Below are 12,907 nucleotides of genomic sequence, written 5' to 3'. Positions count from 1 at the left end.
ACTCAAAACGGACATATCCGGTCGCATCTGCGAACGTTTGAGTAGTTGAATTAGAGGTACGTGGCTTTAGATGCTCCGATGCCACAGTACGCAGTTCACGTAAAAAGTACTATCACTGAATACTTTTCCTGTGAAAATGAAAGCAAATCCAAAAATTGAAATTATGTAGTAATCCCTCCGTCCGAAAATACTTGTCGCATAAATGAATAAAAATAGATGTATCTAGAATTAAAATACGTCTAAATACATCCATTTCGCTGACACTAGACGGAGGGAGTAGTACGTATCATTATTTCCTGAAATTGTTTGCCCGTTTAGTTCCACCACATATTCGTAGAGCGCACACGAATATGCTGCAAAAGCTCTACCCGACACCCAATCTATGATGATTGACACTTGAGAGGTGCAACCAACAGCACACCGACATGTCACCTAACCGAAAATGAAATGGAAATAAATATGCGCGGTGCTGGTGCACGTTGCTTTTTCGCGCAGGTCGATATCACAGGGCAAAGTGGGCAAAGGGGAAGGGCATATCTCCTTCTGAAACCATAAGCAAAACGAGCATATGCTTATTATGTACTCCTACTCCGTACATTCTCCTTCCGAGCGCAAACTTGAAAATGAGGCATGACTGAGCACAGAGCGTATCTCCTTCAGAACAAAGAACAAAATAACAGTTCGTGATATCCTTAAGTCGCCGGCCGCTTCATTTTTAGGCATCTGCAGTTTGCAAACTGGGCGAACCTGTAGAGGCGATAATGCCCAGACTGTTTACACAGTCTCCACATCGGGTACGGCATCGGCAACGGCATCTTCAGGCCCAGCATCCTTCTCGACGAAGTCGTACCCATACTCCTCCTCTGAAGCATCCTCCTCCGCGCTTCTGCCAAACATGAAAGGCCTCTTGCCCATCGTCGTGAAAGGCATCAGTCCCAGTGCACGCGCTGTCTTAATCTCCCTCGCAACCTTGCGCTGAGCTTTCGCGCTTATCTTGGTCTGGAGAGCGGATCAATTAGTTAGAAACAACAATGGGCCAGGAAATACAGATACATCGGCAAAGAACATGAATATGTTTGTGAAGCTGACCCTAAAAATTGACAAAGAGATGATACATACATGTCACACCTTAATTACAATATAGATTAAGCATGAAAAGGTTTGTATTCGACGAGCATGAACATGAAAACACCTCAACAACAACATCATCAGCGAAGGGGAACATTTAAAATAAACTAATATCTCCATAACAGTAACATTTAAAACATAATTAAAGGGCAGTTGCTACTTGAAATCTGACACTACTTCATAAAAAAGGTGTCATTCATCTCTGAAGAAGAGAGTATGCATTATTGGCAACAATCTGAGAAAGTAAGCTCTGAATTTATATTATATATCAGGAAGACAGGAACCTCTCCACCCAAAATTTTCTTATTCTCCCCTAATAATAAAGCGATTACTGCTTCTGGTCGTACGTCATCGACATTTTTGCGAAAAAGTCCTTTTATTTCTTTGAAATCAACCCGCACTCCCTATTTAAGTGGCACTCTGGAAAAACGTTTTGTTTTTACGTAAAAACCACTGCATTTGTTGGAAATTATGCACGCGACCCTTATCTCTTATTGGACTGGCTCACCACCGCGCGTACGCTTATCCTGCCGTTCTCCACCGCCGGGCACGTGCCGCCGCTTGCCGCCAGCGTCGACCCATGTTAAAGGCTGGTCGCAGCGGAGGCCTCGGTAGGAAGATTCGAGGCGGTCTCGAGCGCGACGGGGAGCTGCCGGAGCGCACGAACGACGGGGGCTCGTGCAGGAGGCAAAGACCGACGGGGAAGTTCAGAGGGGCGGCTGGTGTGGCCAAGCTAAGGAGGCGGCGGTCTGAGCCGGCTTGAGCGCACGGACGACGGCTCTGCTTGCTGACATCGGCCGGAGGCGGACGGGGCTGGCTCGCGAGATCCACACGGGCACGAGAGGAGGCTGGAGGAGAGGGCCAAGCATGGCTTGGCGGGCGCGAGATGAGGCTGGAGGAGAGGCCGAGGCGTGGCTTGGCGCCTACCAGAGCCACGAGGCCGTCGCTGCCGGCGTCGGGCGTCCAAGTCAGTCGCGGCAAACGGCCGTTGCAGGTGTAAGGACCAAAGCAAGGCGACGACACAAGGCCGGGCATCGGAGCAGAGCAAAGGAAATAAGAGACACGCACAGAGGAGGGGAGAGGGACGAGGGATCTAGCGGCAGCGCTCGCTCCGGTGGAACGTGGGGCGCCAGCAACTTTGGTGGAGGCTTCACATCTGCGCCTGTGTGACACTATTGGCAGATCCGGCGGCGACGCTCACGCTCGCTCCGGTGGAACGGGGGAAGCCAACAACTTTGGGTGTGGAGGCTTCACATCTGGGCCCGCCTCACACGATTGACACACGCCGGCAACCTGGGAACGAACCTCGTCGGGCAGCCAGCTCACAGCGCGGCTAATCCCGCTGGCTGCTTGGTCTAAGAATATCGGTGGAAGCACCGGAATGAGAAAGAGAGATGGAGCGAGAGAAAGAAGATGGATGCAGATGCTTCTCGGTGGACACAGACGAATGGATAAGGATAAGCTAGCTAGCGGTGGAGGTACACGTTGATGGCCTGACGGGTGTTACGTGCCGGTCAGTAGGCCCCAAGCCCCCAACATTGTTTTGTCAGCCGGTTATAGTATTTCTTTTTCTAATTTTTGCGAGGGGATTATAGTATTTCTTGCGCTTGGGCCAACATTTAATCTTCCAAATCAAACAAACCTTCCATTAAGAAACTACATGATCAAAATCATTAGAATTCAAATCTTCTGATAATTTGATAAAATATTTTAAATGAATTATTAAACTCTCGAAGAGTATGTAAGGGCATCTTCAATACCGAGCCTCGAAACGACCACAACCGTCCGGACCTCATGGTCCAGACGTGTTTTGCCATCCAATGCGTGTCTATATCGGTCTGTCGACCGGCCCGGACTTACTTTCTCCCGCAATCCGAAAACAAATTGGGGGCTTTGCGGGCATTTGAACCGCTGTCACGCTTGATTCTATCTGCCATGGCCCATCCAAAAAACCCTCCTTTGCCCATGTCCCTCCCACCCGAAGTGGTCAGCGCCGCTCCAAAGCATCGATCTTGCATTCATGCCGGCTCAGAGCGACGCGACCTCTCAATGGCCCTTTGGCATTGAAGCGGCGCCGGAAGAGAATGCAGCCCACGCTGTTTCCCGGTGCACACTGCAACTCCACGTTCAAATGAAAACTCATCATTCCGCCTCCCTACATTAAACATGCGCGGTTGCCAAAGAACCTACTCCGGCGCCACAGGTTCGTTCGTCTACTACCAGCCATTAACCACCTCGTCGCTTGCCCTGTCATGCGCCGACTATTTAAACTCCAACCCCAGTCATAGACGCATCAATCCTCCTCCTCACCGCACCACGACCATCATAGCCTCCTTGAGCTCCAAAGCCATCTGGGACAACCTCTCGTCGGACCAAAAGACTGAGATGCCGCCATTGCTGCCGGTTTGCAGGCCGCCAGCCAGACGGCGGTCGGCGCTGCGGACATCCCAGTGGAAGATGTGACTGATGATGGGCGACGCCACCCTCCTCGCCGGTCCATGCCGACATGCCCGTGCGGGAGGCCTTGTTCCGACGGGCTCAAGCCGACCAGGAGTACAACCTCCACCTCAATGAGCTCTGGTGCGCGATGGAGCAACTTGCCACCGGCACGGAGCGCCAGACATGGACCAGGCGGAGGAGAAGGCGCTGGTCGACTCCTATCGCACGGCCTACAAATTCCGCCGCGGCCGTTGGCGGTACCGCCAGCATCAGTCGGAGATAGAAGCGGTCTTCAAGGAGATCGGTGAGGCGGACGACGAAGTCTATGGAAAGAGCGAGGACGAGGAAGACGTTGCTAGCACCGCCACGCCCGCGCCTCGCCGCCACGACCACGAAGCCGGCACGTCCAAGGGCGCTGGCGACGGCGAGGAAAAGTATATCATGGGAGTTCACCGGTGCTCGGACACCAGGAAGGCCACTGCCCTTTAGCTCCCGCTGAAGCCAAGCTTGACGGGCTCAAAATCGTCGGCCAATTAGCCGCTTGTAGGCTGTGGAGGCGGAGGTGGAGTTTTCAGTTCCCAGGGCTCATGGTCGGCCGGAAATGGGCGAACGGGTGTTGGCGGACATTTAGACTAGGTTTAGAGTACAATTTAGTTCAAATATGTCGAAATGTAATTAGTTTGCTCCGGTCTATATGAAAAGCATCTGGTTTTGTCTAAAAATTATTCAAGTACGAATGAATATCATCCGGTTTGTTTTAATATCCATCAAATTTGTTGACTTTCGTTGAATTTCTTCCGAAATGCAACCGGACATATGCGGATAGCTTTGGATGGTTGTCTTCCGCACCAGTGTCCGTGTGCTGCCCCTCGCCCCCCTCCCCGGCCACATGCGGACGGATGTGGTGTCCTTTTTGCAGGTCAACGTTGGAGATGCCCTAAAAATCACATGTATGTTTCTCCCGCTAAAAGACTATCCCATGCATCTGTAAGACTCAGATTGTATGTTTCTTCTGAAAAAAACTATTTCATGCATCACTACTCTTTCCTTTGTTAGAAGTGCAGAGCTTAAGCATGCGTCAATGAAGGACGTTAGGGTGACTTCTCACATGAACACTTTATAATCCAAATAAGTGAAGCGTAGTGACATGTGAAGTAGGGTTTTTCCAATTTTTTCACCCGTTGCAACGCACGGGCATTTGTACTAGTTTACATATAAGCCAGGAAAAGTACCCTATTACCTGACTCCTCTTGATGATAATGCCAGCTTCTGTAAGAAAGTTGGAGAGGAATCTAACATTCTGCAAGGAATAATTACTGCGGTCAGAAACTGCAACTTGTTTAAGACAATTGTAATAGCTCAAGATATCGAAATGTATGAAGCAGATCAAGGTTAGCCTCTCGAAAACTATGTATCCATGTATGAAGGTCTCTATCCGATGGGTATTTATTTAAATAAATTGGTCACAAACCACCAACGATAAGCAGTTTAGTCATACACTGCTTAAGCAAAGCAACATCCAACCAAAACATTACCGCATTTGCATCTTACCAAGCTACATAGCTTCAACACCATTACTCGTTACTCCCTCAAAATGTAGGCAGTATTTTTATTGGCCAAGACAAGGTTTGAATTCAATGAAGAGCAGGCCTCGTGCAGTGGTAGAGTATCTCCACTTGTGGCCTGGCGGTCCTGGCTTCGAACCAGCGTCCTTGCAGAATTATTATGCAAGGTTAAGGCTGTCTAGAAATTCCCTCTCCAGACCCCACCTTGTGTGGGAGCTTTCAGCACTAGGTACGCCCTTTTAACAAGTACTTGTACTGTAACTTTGTATCACATAGACCACACATTAAAAGGTTAGTTGTTGGTCAAAACCTTATCTTAACCAATCAAAATCCTATATTTTGCGACGGAGAGTGGACAGTTTTTCATGTGTCACTTTCCCTGTAACCCCCCACACCCTGAGCTCGATTGCCAATCTTGCCATCTCACACGAGCTCAATTATAATAGACTAGTTCCATTACGCTGTCATGTGTGGCGGCAAGAATAACGATGTGAGAGGCTTCTACAGACTCCCCAAGAATTTTTATTTTGTTAGTTGCGACCGGCAAAGGAAGATTTATTTTTTCCTTATATCAACTGTATGCCAAGGTTATTCGATTTTTTTAAAAAGTTCTGCTTGTAGCTGTCAATACACATACGTTTATAAGTTTTTCATAGGGGAAGGTATGGATGGTGCCTGTTGCCAAGCACAGGACATGGAGGACAAAACAATTGGAGTGTGTCTGTTCTTCAAGAAGGTTTTAGCAATATGTATTTTGGAATTGAGAGATCAATTATAGAACAAGCCTGATGAGCAAGCTCTAGGCAACACGAACTAAAGATACCACAAGGTCATTTTTCGTTTGGCAAGGAACAAGTTTACTGTTGTGCTTGAGAAGATTAGGGCTATGGTTGCTGCAAGTTTTCTTTGTGCTGATTGGGTTGTAGGCTAGCAGAACTTGCTTAGTGATATGGTCTTGCTCTTGAAAAGTTTCTACTTTTGTTTGTGCTGATTGGCATTTTGTTCATCTTCTTCTGCAATGCAGGTGTTGCAATACTAACCTGAAGTAGGCAGGGGTTTATGTGGTAACGCGCGAGTGATTTTTGGAAATAAGAAAGGAAAATAGGAAAATAAGTATGTTCCATGCCCACATAACATCCTAATCTGGCTTTGGCACTTGCGGTGTTCTAGTATTGGCATCTAAACATCGAGTTAGAAAATTAGAAGAATGTGAGGCAATAACCCAAATCAACAAAATAATAAGCAACGTGTCAGTTTAACTATACTGAACTTGTTAATAATTGCTACACTAAAATACGGCGAAAGAAAGCATCAACAGAAAATGCCAGAATCCTAACAAGCTTAGGGTAGTGTCACAAGATATTTGGACAAATTAGCACAGATTTAATCACGGATGAAGTGGCGTTTGGGGGTTACCACAGTCATTGTATTCCTGAACTTTATACCGGTTAACAGTTTTAGAGTCTACAAGCTGCCAAAGTAGTGTAAAATCTACCATTTAATTTTAAACAAAAGCTGTGGCCAGTGTACATAGGTTGCCAAGCAGATTCACTCACCCTAAAATCAGCTTTCCTTAAAACTTCCTTTGTAGATGTTTCAAACTGAGGTCTTGGAGGATTCCTTGGGGCTGCAGGTCTTGTAAGGTCAAGATCCTGTATGCAGTAGAGTTGAATAAAATCTGGTGTTAGAGGAGTACCATTCCAGTACATAACAGACTGATGCTTGCAATATCTTCTGGTGGATAAATGTTATTTAGATAGCTAAAATACTATAACAATATCTTCTGGTGGTTCACAGTTGTTTAGGCAATAGTGGATAAGACTAGCAATTTCTTTCTGTTTGACAAACATCTATCCGACACTTAATATGGAACGGAGGGAGTACTACACTGTGTACGCTAACTCCGCAGAATCTAGCTCACACATTTAGCCACGCTTCCTGAATACTTGTATATGCTAGACTAAATCTCAAGACTGCAAAGGAATTGTGATCTCTCAAATAGTACTTGAATCACCAAAGTAACAAACAGTTATCCCTCTTACCCGGACATTGTAAGTCGAGCCACGCCTGTAATTCACATCCGGCCTGAAATCGTAGTCATCATCATCAACCTCCTCCGTCATATGAAAGGTGCGGGCCGCATCGTCCAACTTCTCGTTCATGCCATCGTTTAAGGAATCGAAACCGTCCATGAACCCACCATTGCTACTCCCCTGACCAAACTCGGGCCGACCAAAAGCACCCATTCCAGAGCCCGTGCCGTGTCTACCAAAGGAGCTCCCAATCCCATCGAGCTTCCCGAAGAATGACTTGTCATCTGACTCAAACAGACGTTTCTCAAAGTCGTCCGCACTCTCGCCCGCGCCCTCTCCTGCGAAGCAACATTCACAGCAAACCGGCGTGTGAGAAAACAGCATCGCTAGAGCACTTTAAACATCAATTCCCCAAATATCACGCGTGTCGTCATCGCAAAATGAAGGGGTTTAGCACGCGAAAGCTAGAGAAAATGTTTGATTTGAACCTAGATCTCTCCCGCCGCCATTCGATTCGATGTTTTGGTTGTGACGGAATGGGGAACGGGTGAGCTAGGTTCGTATGTCGGAAATACTAAGCGGGAGAGGGAGGGAGGGGCTGGGGGTGCTTACCGGACAGGAAGGAGCGGCGGAACAAGGAGGCTGCGGCGGATGATGGGTCGGAAGTTAGCAGGCGTCGTGGAAGAGATCGTCTCAGCGCCGAGCTCGCCATCTCGCTCAGTACCTCGTCGCCGGCGCCGCAACCCGCAACCCGTCACCAGAGAAGCGAAGCCAGGGATGGGGGGTTTGGGGCTTCTTTTTGCGTTTCAGACCCGCCGTAGCTGGCCATCTGGGCGGCCCGACCCAAGGCTAAATGTACCTGGCATGGCATGTTTACTTAACAGGCCGTGTCGTGCCTGTCCTGCCGGTCAACGTGCCGCGACCCCACAGGGCCGGTGGATCCTATATGACGCGCGTGAGCGGCCAGGAGCTGAACCTTCGCTGAAGCGATCCCCCACTTGGGCCGGCCCACGTACGATTTCCTGTGCCGTTTTCCTTCGCTGCTTCTGCAGGTTTTTTTTTTAATATTCTTCTGCGGTTTTTTGCTTCCAGTTTTTCATTGTTTTGTCCGGTTTTCTGTTGTTTTGTTCAGTTTTTTTTATTTTTCTGTTTTGGTTACTTTTTTGTTTCATTTTCTTTTACATTATTTTTTTATTTTTCTGTTCTGTTTCTTTTTCTGTTTTCTTCTTTTTATTTGCGTGTTATATAAAATGTACACTGTGTATTACAAGAAATTTCATTGTATCAAGAAAAATGTTCATTTTATATTATGAAAATTGTTCACCTTTGCATATGAAAATGTTCATCGTGTATTAAAAAAATGTTCATCGTATATTAGGAAATTGTTCAACGTTTTTTTACTAAATGTTCAATGCATATTCAAAAATTGTACAACACATGTATTCATATTGTTCCAAAAATGTTCATCATGTATTATTTAAAATGTTCAATGGATATAAAAAATGTTCAGTATATATATTTTGGAATTTTTTTATTTTGGTTTTAGTTTTTCAACAAATATACAAATGTTTACTATGTTTCTTAATTTTGTTCAGTGTATATTACACAATGTTCAATGTGTATTCGCAAATTGTTCAACGTATTTTTACAATACGTGTCTGAAAATTGTTCAGCGCATATATTCATAATTTTTCAAAAATGGTCATCGTATATTAAAATAAGTCATCATCTATTATTTCAAATATTCAGCTTAATTTAAGAAAATGTTCAACAGATATCGCAAAATGTTCAACGGATATTACAAAATATTTTATGTGTACTTAAAAAAAGATTCAACAGTGTATGGAACTTAAAAATTCGCGCCTCGTATTATCAGAGTTCATCACTGGTTCCGACGGTTAGCAAGCTAGCTTTAAAAATGGAGGTCGTGAGTTCGAACTTTTGCGGGCACATGAATTTTTGTTTCTTTTTTTACTTCTGAGCTCGTTTCCTCCTAATGGGTCGGCCCATGCGCTCCTCCTTCAGCGAATGCTCGACCATTTGCCGCCCGCGCGCGGCAAATAGGAGCTCTTCCCAGGGCCATGCACGGACTCCTTAGTAAACGGTCGGGCCAGCGACACGTTAGGCTCGTGTGGGCCGTGTACTTTTCGGCCTAATGTTGTTTTGGGGCCATTCGGCCTGTTTTGGGGCTATTCGTTAGGCTCCTACTCGCCGCTCGTTGCGGCAAACAGACACGGTTTCGCGCAGGCGGGTGTCCAACTGGGTCGGCCCGTCAATATAGTAAACGACAGCGTGCTGTAAAATGAAAGATGTCGTCGTCGCGGGAATTCGAAACCAGGCCTCATGCAATACCTGACATGGCACAACTAGTTGAGCTAGCAGTCGTTACAGGTTCTATTGCAGCGCTAAGATTAAAGAACCAACCTGCAGTGCAGATCCAAATTATATCTTAAATTTCAAAAGCATTTTTTATTAAAAAATGAAGGGATGTGTGAAACAGAAACAACTTGCTAACTTTGCAAACAAAATTTTAAAACTGAAATGTTTTCGAAAATCAGGAACATTTTGTTTGAAACGGGAACATTTTTCACAATTCCAAGACAGAATTTGAAATTGTGAACATATTTTAAAAAATGTGAAAACAATAACATTTTCTGAATTTGTGAACAAAATTTGAAACTGAACAATTTTGAAACTCCTGAAAAAATGAAAACGTGCACATTTTAAAATTTTGTGAAGAATTTTTGAAAACGGGAACATGTTTTGAACCGCCTGAACATTTTTTTAAATTCTTGAACAAAATTTTGAAACTGGACAATTTCAAAACTCCTGAAAAATAAAAACATGCACATTTTTTAAACTCCGGAAGATGAAAACGAGAACATTTCTCGAAATTACGAACAGTTTTTTGGAAATGCGAACTTTTTTAAAAAAAAGAAACAAAATTGAAACCATAATTTTTTTTTCAAAATGCCAACATTTTTTGAATTTATGAACAAATTTTGAAAAGAACAACATTTTTTGAATGTGTGAACAATTTGAAAAGGGGAACATTTTTTGAAATTCACAACTTTTTTTCATATTTCTGAAAAATAAGTACATTTTCCAAAATTTTGACGTTCTAAACTCTTTGGAATTTTCAAACATTTCTTAAAAAAGCGAACAATTTTTCAAATTCTAAACTTTTTGCAATTACTAAACAAAATTTGGAAACAGGAACATTTTTCCAATACGTGCACAAGATCTAAGAAATTTGAACATTTATCTAATGTCTGACCTTTTGTTGAAAAAGAAAAATAAACTCGAAAAAAGGAAGAATAGAAAATAAGAAAATAAGAGAAAAAGAAAAAGAAATAAGAAATAAAAGAAGAAGAAGAACAAAGAAATACAAAAAAATGGAAAAGAAATGAAAAAGAACGGTTCAAGAACCTATTGGAAGGTTCCCAAAATCGAAAAGAATTGTCTGGAACGTCCTAGAAGTTTCCGAAAACCGGGAATCCTGAAAACACTTAATAGGTGAAAGGATCGATATAGTTGACTAGAGGAGGGGGGTGAATAGGCAACTAACAATTTTTAGCTTTTCTTTACCAAATTAAACTTTGCATTAAAGTAGGTTGCCTAGATATGCAACTAGGTGAGCAACCTATATGATGCAACAACAATAAGCATACAAGCAAGCAAATGATAGAACACAATATATCTTGCACAAGTAAAGGTAAGAGATAACCAAGAGTGGAACGGATGAAGACGAGGATGTGTTACCGAAATTCCTTCCTTTTGAGGGGAAGTACGTCTCCGTTGGAGCGGTGTGGGGGCACAATGCTCCCCAAGAAGCCACTAGGACCACCGTATTTTCCTCACGCCCTCACACAATGCGAGATGTCGTGATTCCACTATTGGTGCCCTTGGAGGCGGCGACCGAACCTTTACAAACAAGGTTGGGGCAATCTCCACAATTTAATTGGAGGCTCCCAACGACACCATGAAGCTTCGCCACAACGGTCTATGGCTCCGCGGTGACCTCAACCGTTTAGGGTGCTCAATCACCCAAGAGTAACAAGATCTGCAAGGAATTAGTGGGGGGAACCAAATTTCTCTTGGTGGAAGTATAGATCGGGGCCTTCTCAACCAACCCCTAGAAAATCAACAAGTTTGATTGGCTAGGGAGAGAGATCGGGCGAAAATGGAGCTTGGAGCAACAATGAAGCTTAGGGATGGAAGAGGTGAGCAACTAGAGGAAGAAAACACCCCTTTTAGTGTCAAGGGACAATTCCAACCGTTACCCACCACTCAGCCCGCGATCCGTGGTACTACCGCACCACTAGAGCGGTACTACCGCACGGGCCTGCGGTACTACTGTGGGCGCGGCAGGGCCTGGACCCGACCAGATGAGCACCAACAGGGGGCGGTAGAACCGCTGGCGCGGTACTACCGCGCCCCTATGCGGTACTACCGCATGGTAGGCACTGTCCAGGCACGGTAGGCACGGATATAAAAAATTATATCCGTGACTACATCCGCTGAGATTTTATCTATGCAAAAGTCCGACACGGTACTACCGCAAACCAGGTGCGGTACTACCGTGTAGGGCGCGGATGTAAAAAATTACATCAGCCCCTACTTCCGCTCGTGCCGCTGTGCCTAGCCAGGCTTCACGGTGCTACCGCACTGGAGCACGTTACTACCGCGTGGGGCGCGGATGTAAAAAATTACATCCACCCCTACTACCGCTAGCGCAGCAGCGCCAGGCCAGAGCTCACGGTACTACAGCTCAGAAGGAGCGGTACTACCATGGGCGGCCACGGTACTACCGTGTCGGGGCCCGGTACTACCGCTGGTGCCTCCGGTAGTACCGCTCTAGGGAGCAGTACTACCGCCAGCCTTTGAACAACAACACTAGGAGTCCTTCATTCTGCAAAGACACGGTGAGACAGAGGAAACTCTAGAGATCCAAAGAAAAGGCGGTGCAAAAGGAACATGTGTACGTGAGATTCCACCCAAACCTTTCCAACGCGGACCCCCTCTTAATAGTATGGCTTTCCTATGACTCAAATCCACCGAAAAGAAACGTAGAGAAACGTTTTCTTCAATAATCTTCGAGGGGCATCAAATCATCTTGTGTTCAGTCATGGTATATCTGAAAAGCTCAATGCACACGATTAGTCCACAAATGCATTATCATGAATCACCAAAACTACTAAGGGATAAATATGCCCTTACAATCTCTCCCTTTTTGGTGGATTGATGACAATATGGGATTTGCACATAGGGATATAAAGTGAGGCAACGGCAAACCCACCATCTATAAAATATAGACGGGCTCCCCCTAGATGTGTGCACTCTAGAGATGTGCTTTGGACTGCACGGCACACATACTAGGATCAACATTTCCCCTATATTTTATAGACAAGGCATCTCTCACAACAGTATAATCAACACTAAGCAAGTAGGCAAGATGATGGATATAACTAAGTAACGAAGATAGAAAGATAAGCAGGAGTGCATATGTCTTACACCATATGATAGTACTTAGTCTCACAAGCACAAACCAAACCAAAGCAAATGAAGTTCAATAGACCGAAGGCAAAGCGACAAGGCGAAACACACGACACATGACACGCAAATCCTACACTCTCTCCCCCTTTGGCATCGAGACACCAAAAAGGAAGAGAGGGAACCTACGACATAGGTGTTAGCTCAGGCGGAAAATGACTCCTCGTCGTTGGACTCAGCAGCGGGAAT

At 45.3% G+C, this 12,907-nt stretch overlaps 1 protein-coding gene across 1 annotated transcript; it reads right to left on the bottom strand.

Annotated features, from left to right (window-relative positions):
• Positions 1 to 515: 515 nt before the first annotated feature.
• LOC123122989 (uncharacterized) lies at positions 516 to 8,006 on the bottom strand. Its single transcript, XM_044543384.1, has 5 exons — positions 7,778 to 8,006; positions 7,175 to 7,503; positions 6,689 to 6,784; positions 4,808 to 4,867; positions 516 to 999 (listed from the first exon to the last, which is right to left on the bottom strand). The coding sequence occupies exons 1-5, from the start codon at positions 7,875 to 7,877 to the stop codon at positions 775 to 777; spliced, it is 810 nt and encodes a 269-aa protein (XP_044399319.1). The 5' UTR covers positions 7,878 to 8,006; the 3' UTR covers positions 516 to 774.
• Between the last annotated feature and the right edge of the window lie 4,901 nt (positions 8,007 to 12,907).

This window comes from Triticum aestivum, chromosome 1B, assembly GCF_018294505.1.
Source record: "Triticum aestivum cultivar Chinese Spring chromosome 1B, IWGSC CS RefSeq v2.1, whole genome shotgun sequence".
Lineage (NCBI taxonomy): Eukaryota > Viridiplantae > Streptophyta > Magnoliopsida > Poales > Poaceae > Triticum > Triticum aestivum.
This window is presented reverse-complemented; position numbering and strand designations above follow the sequence as displayed.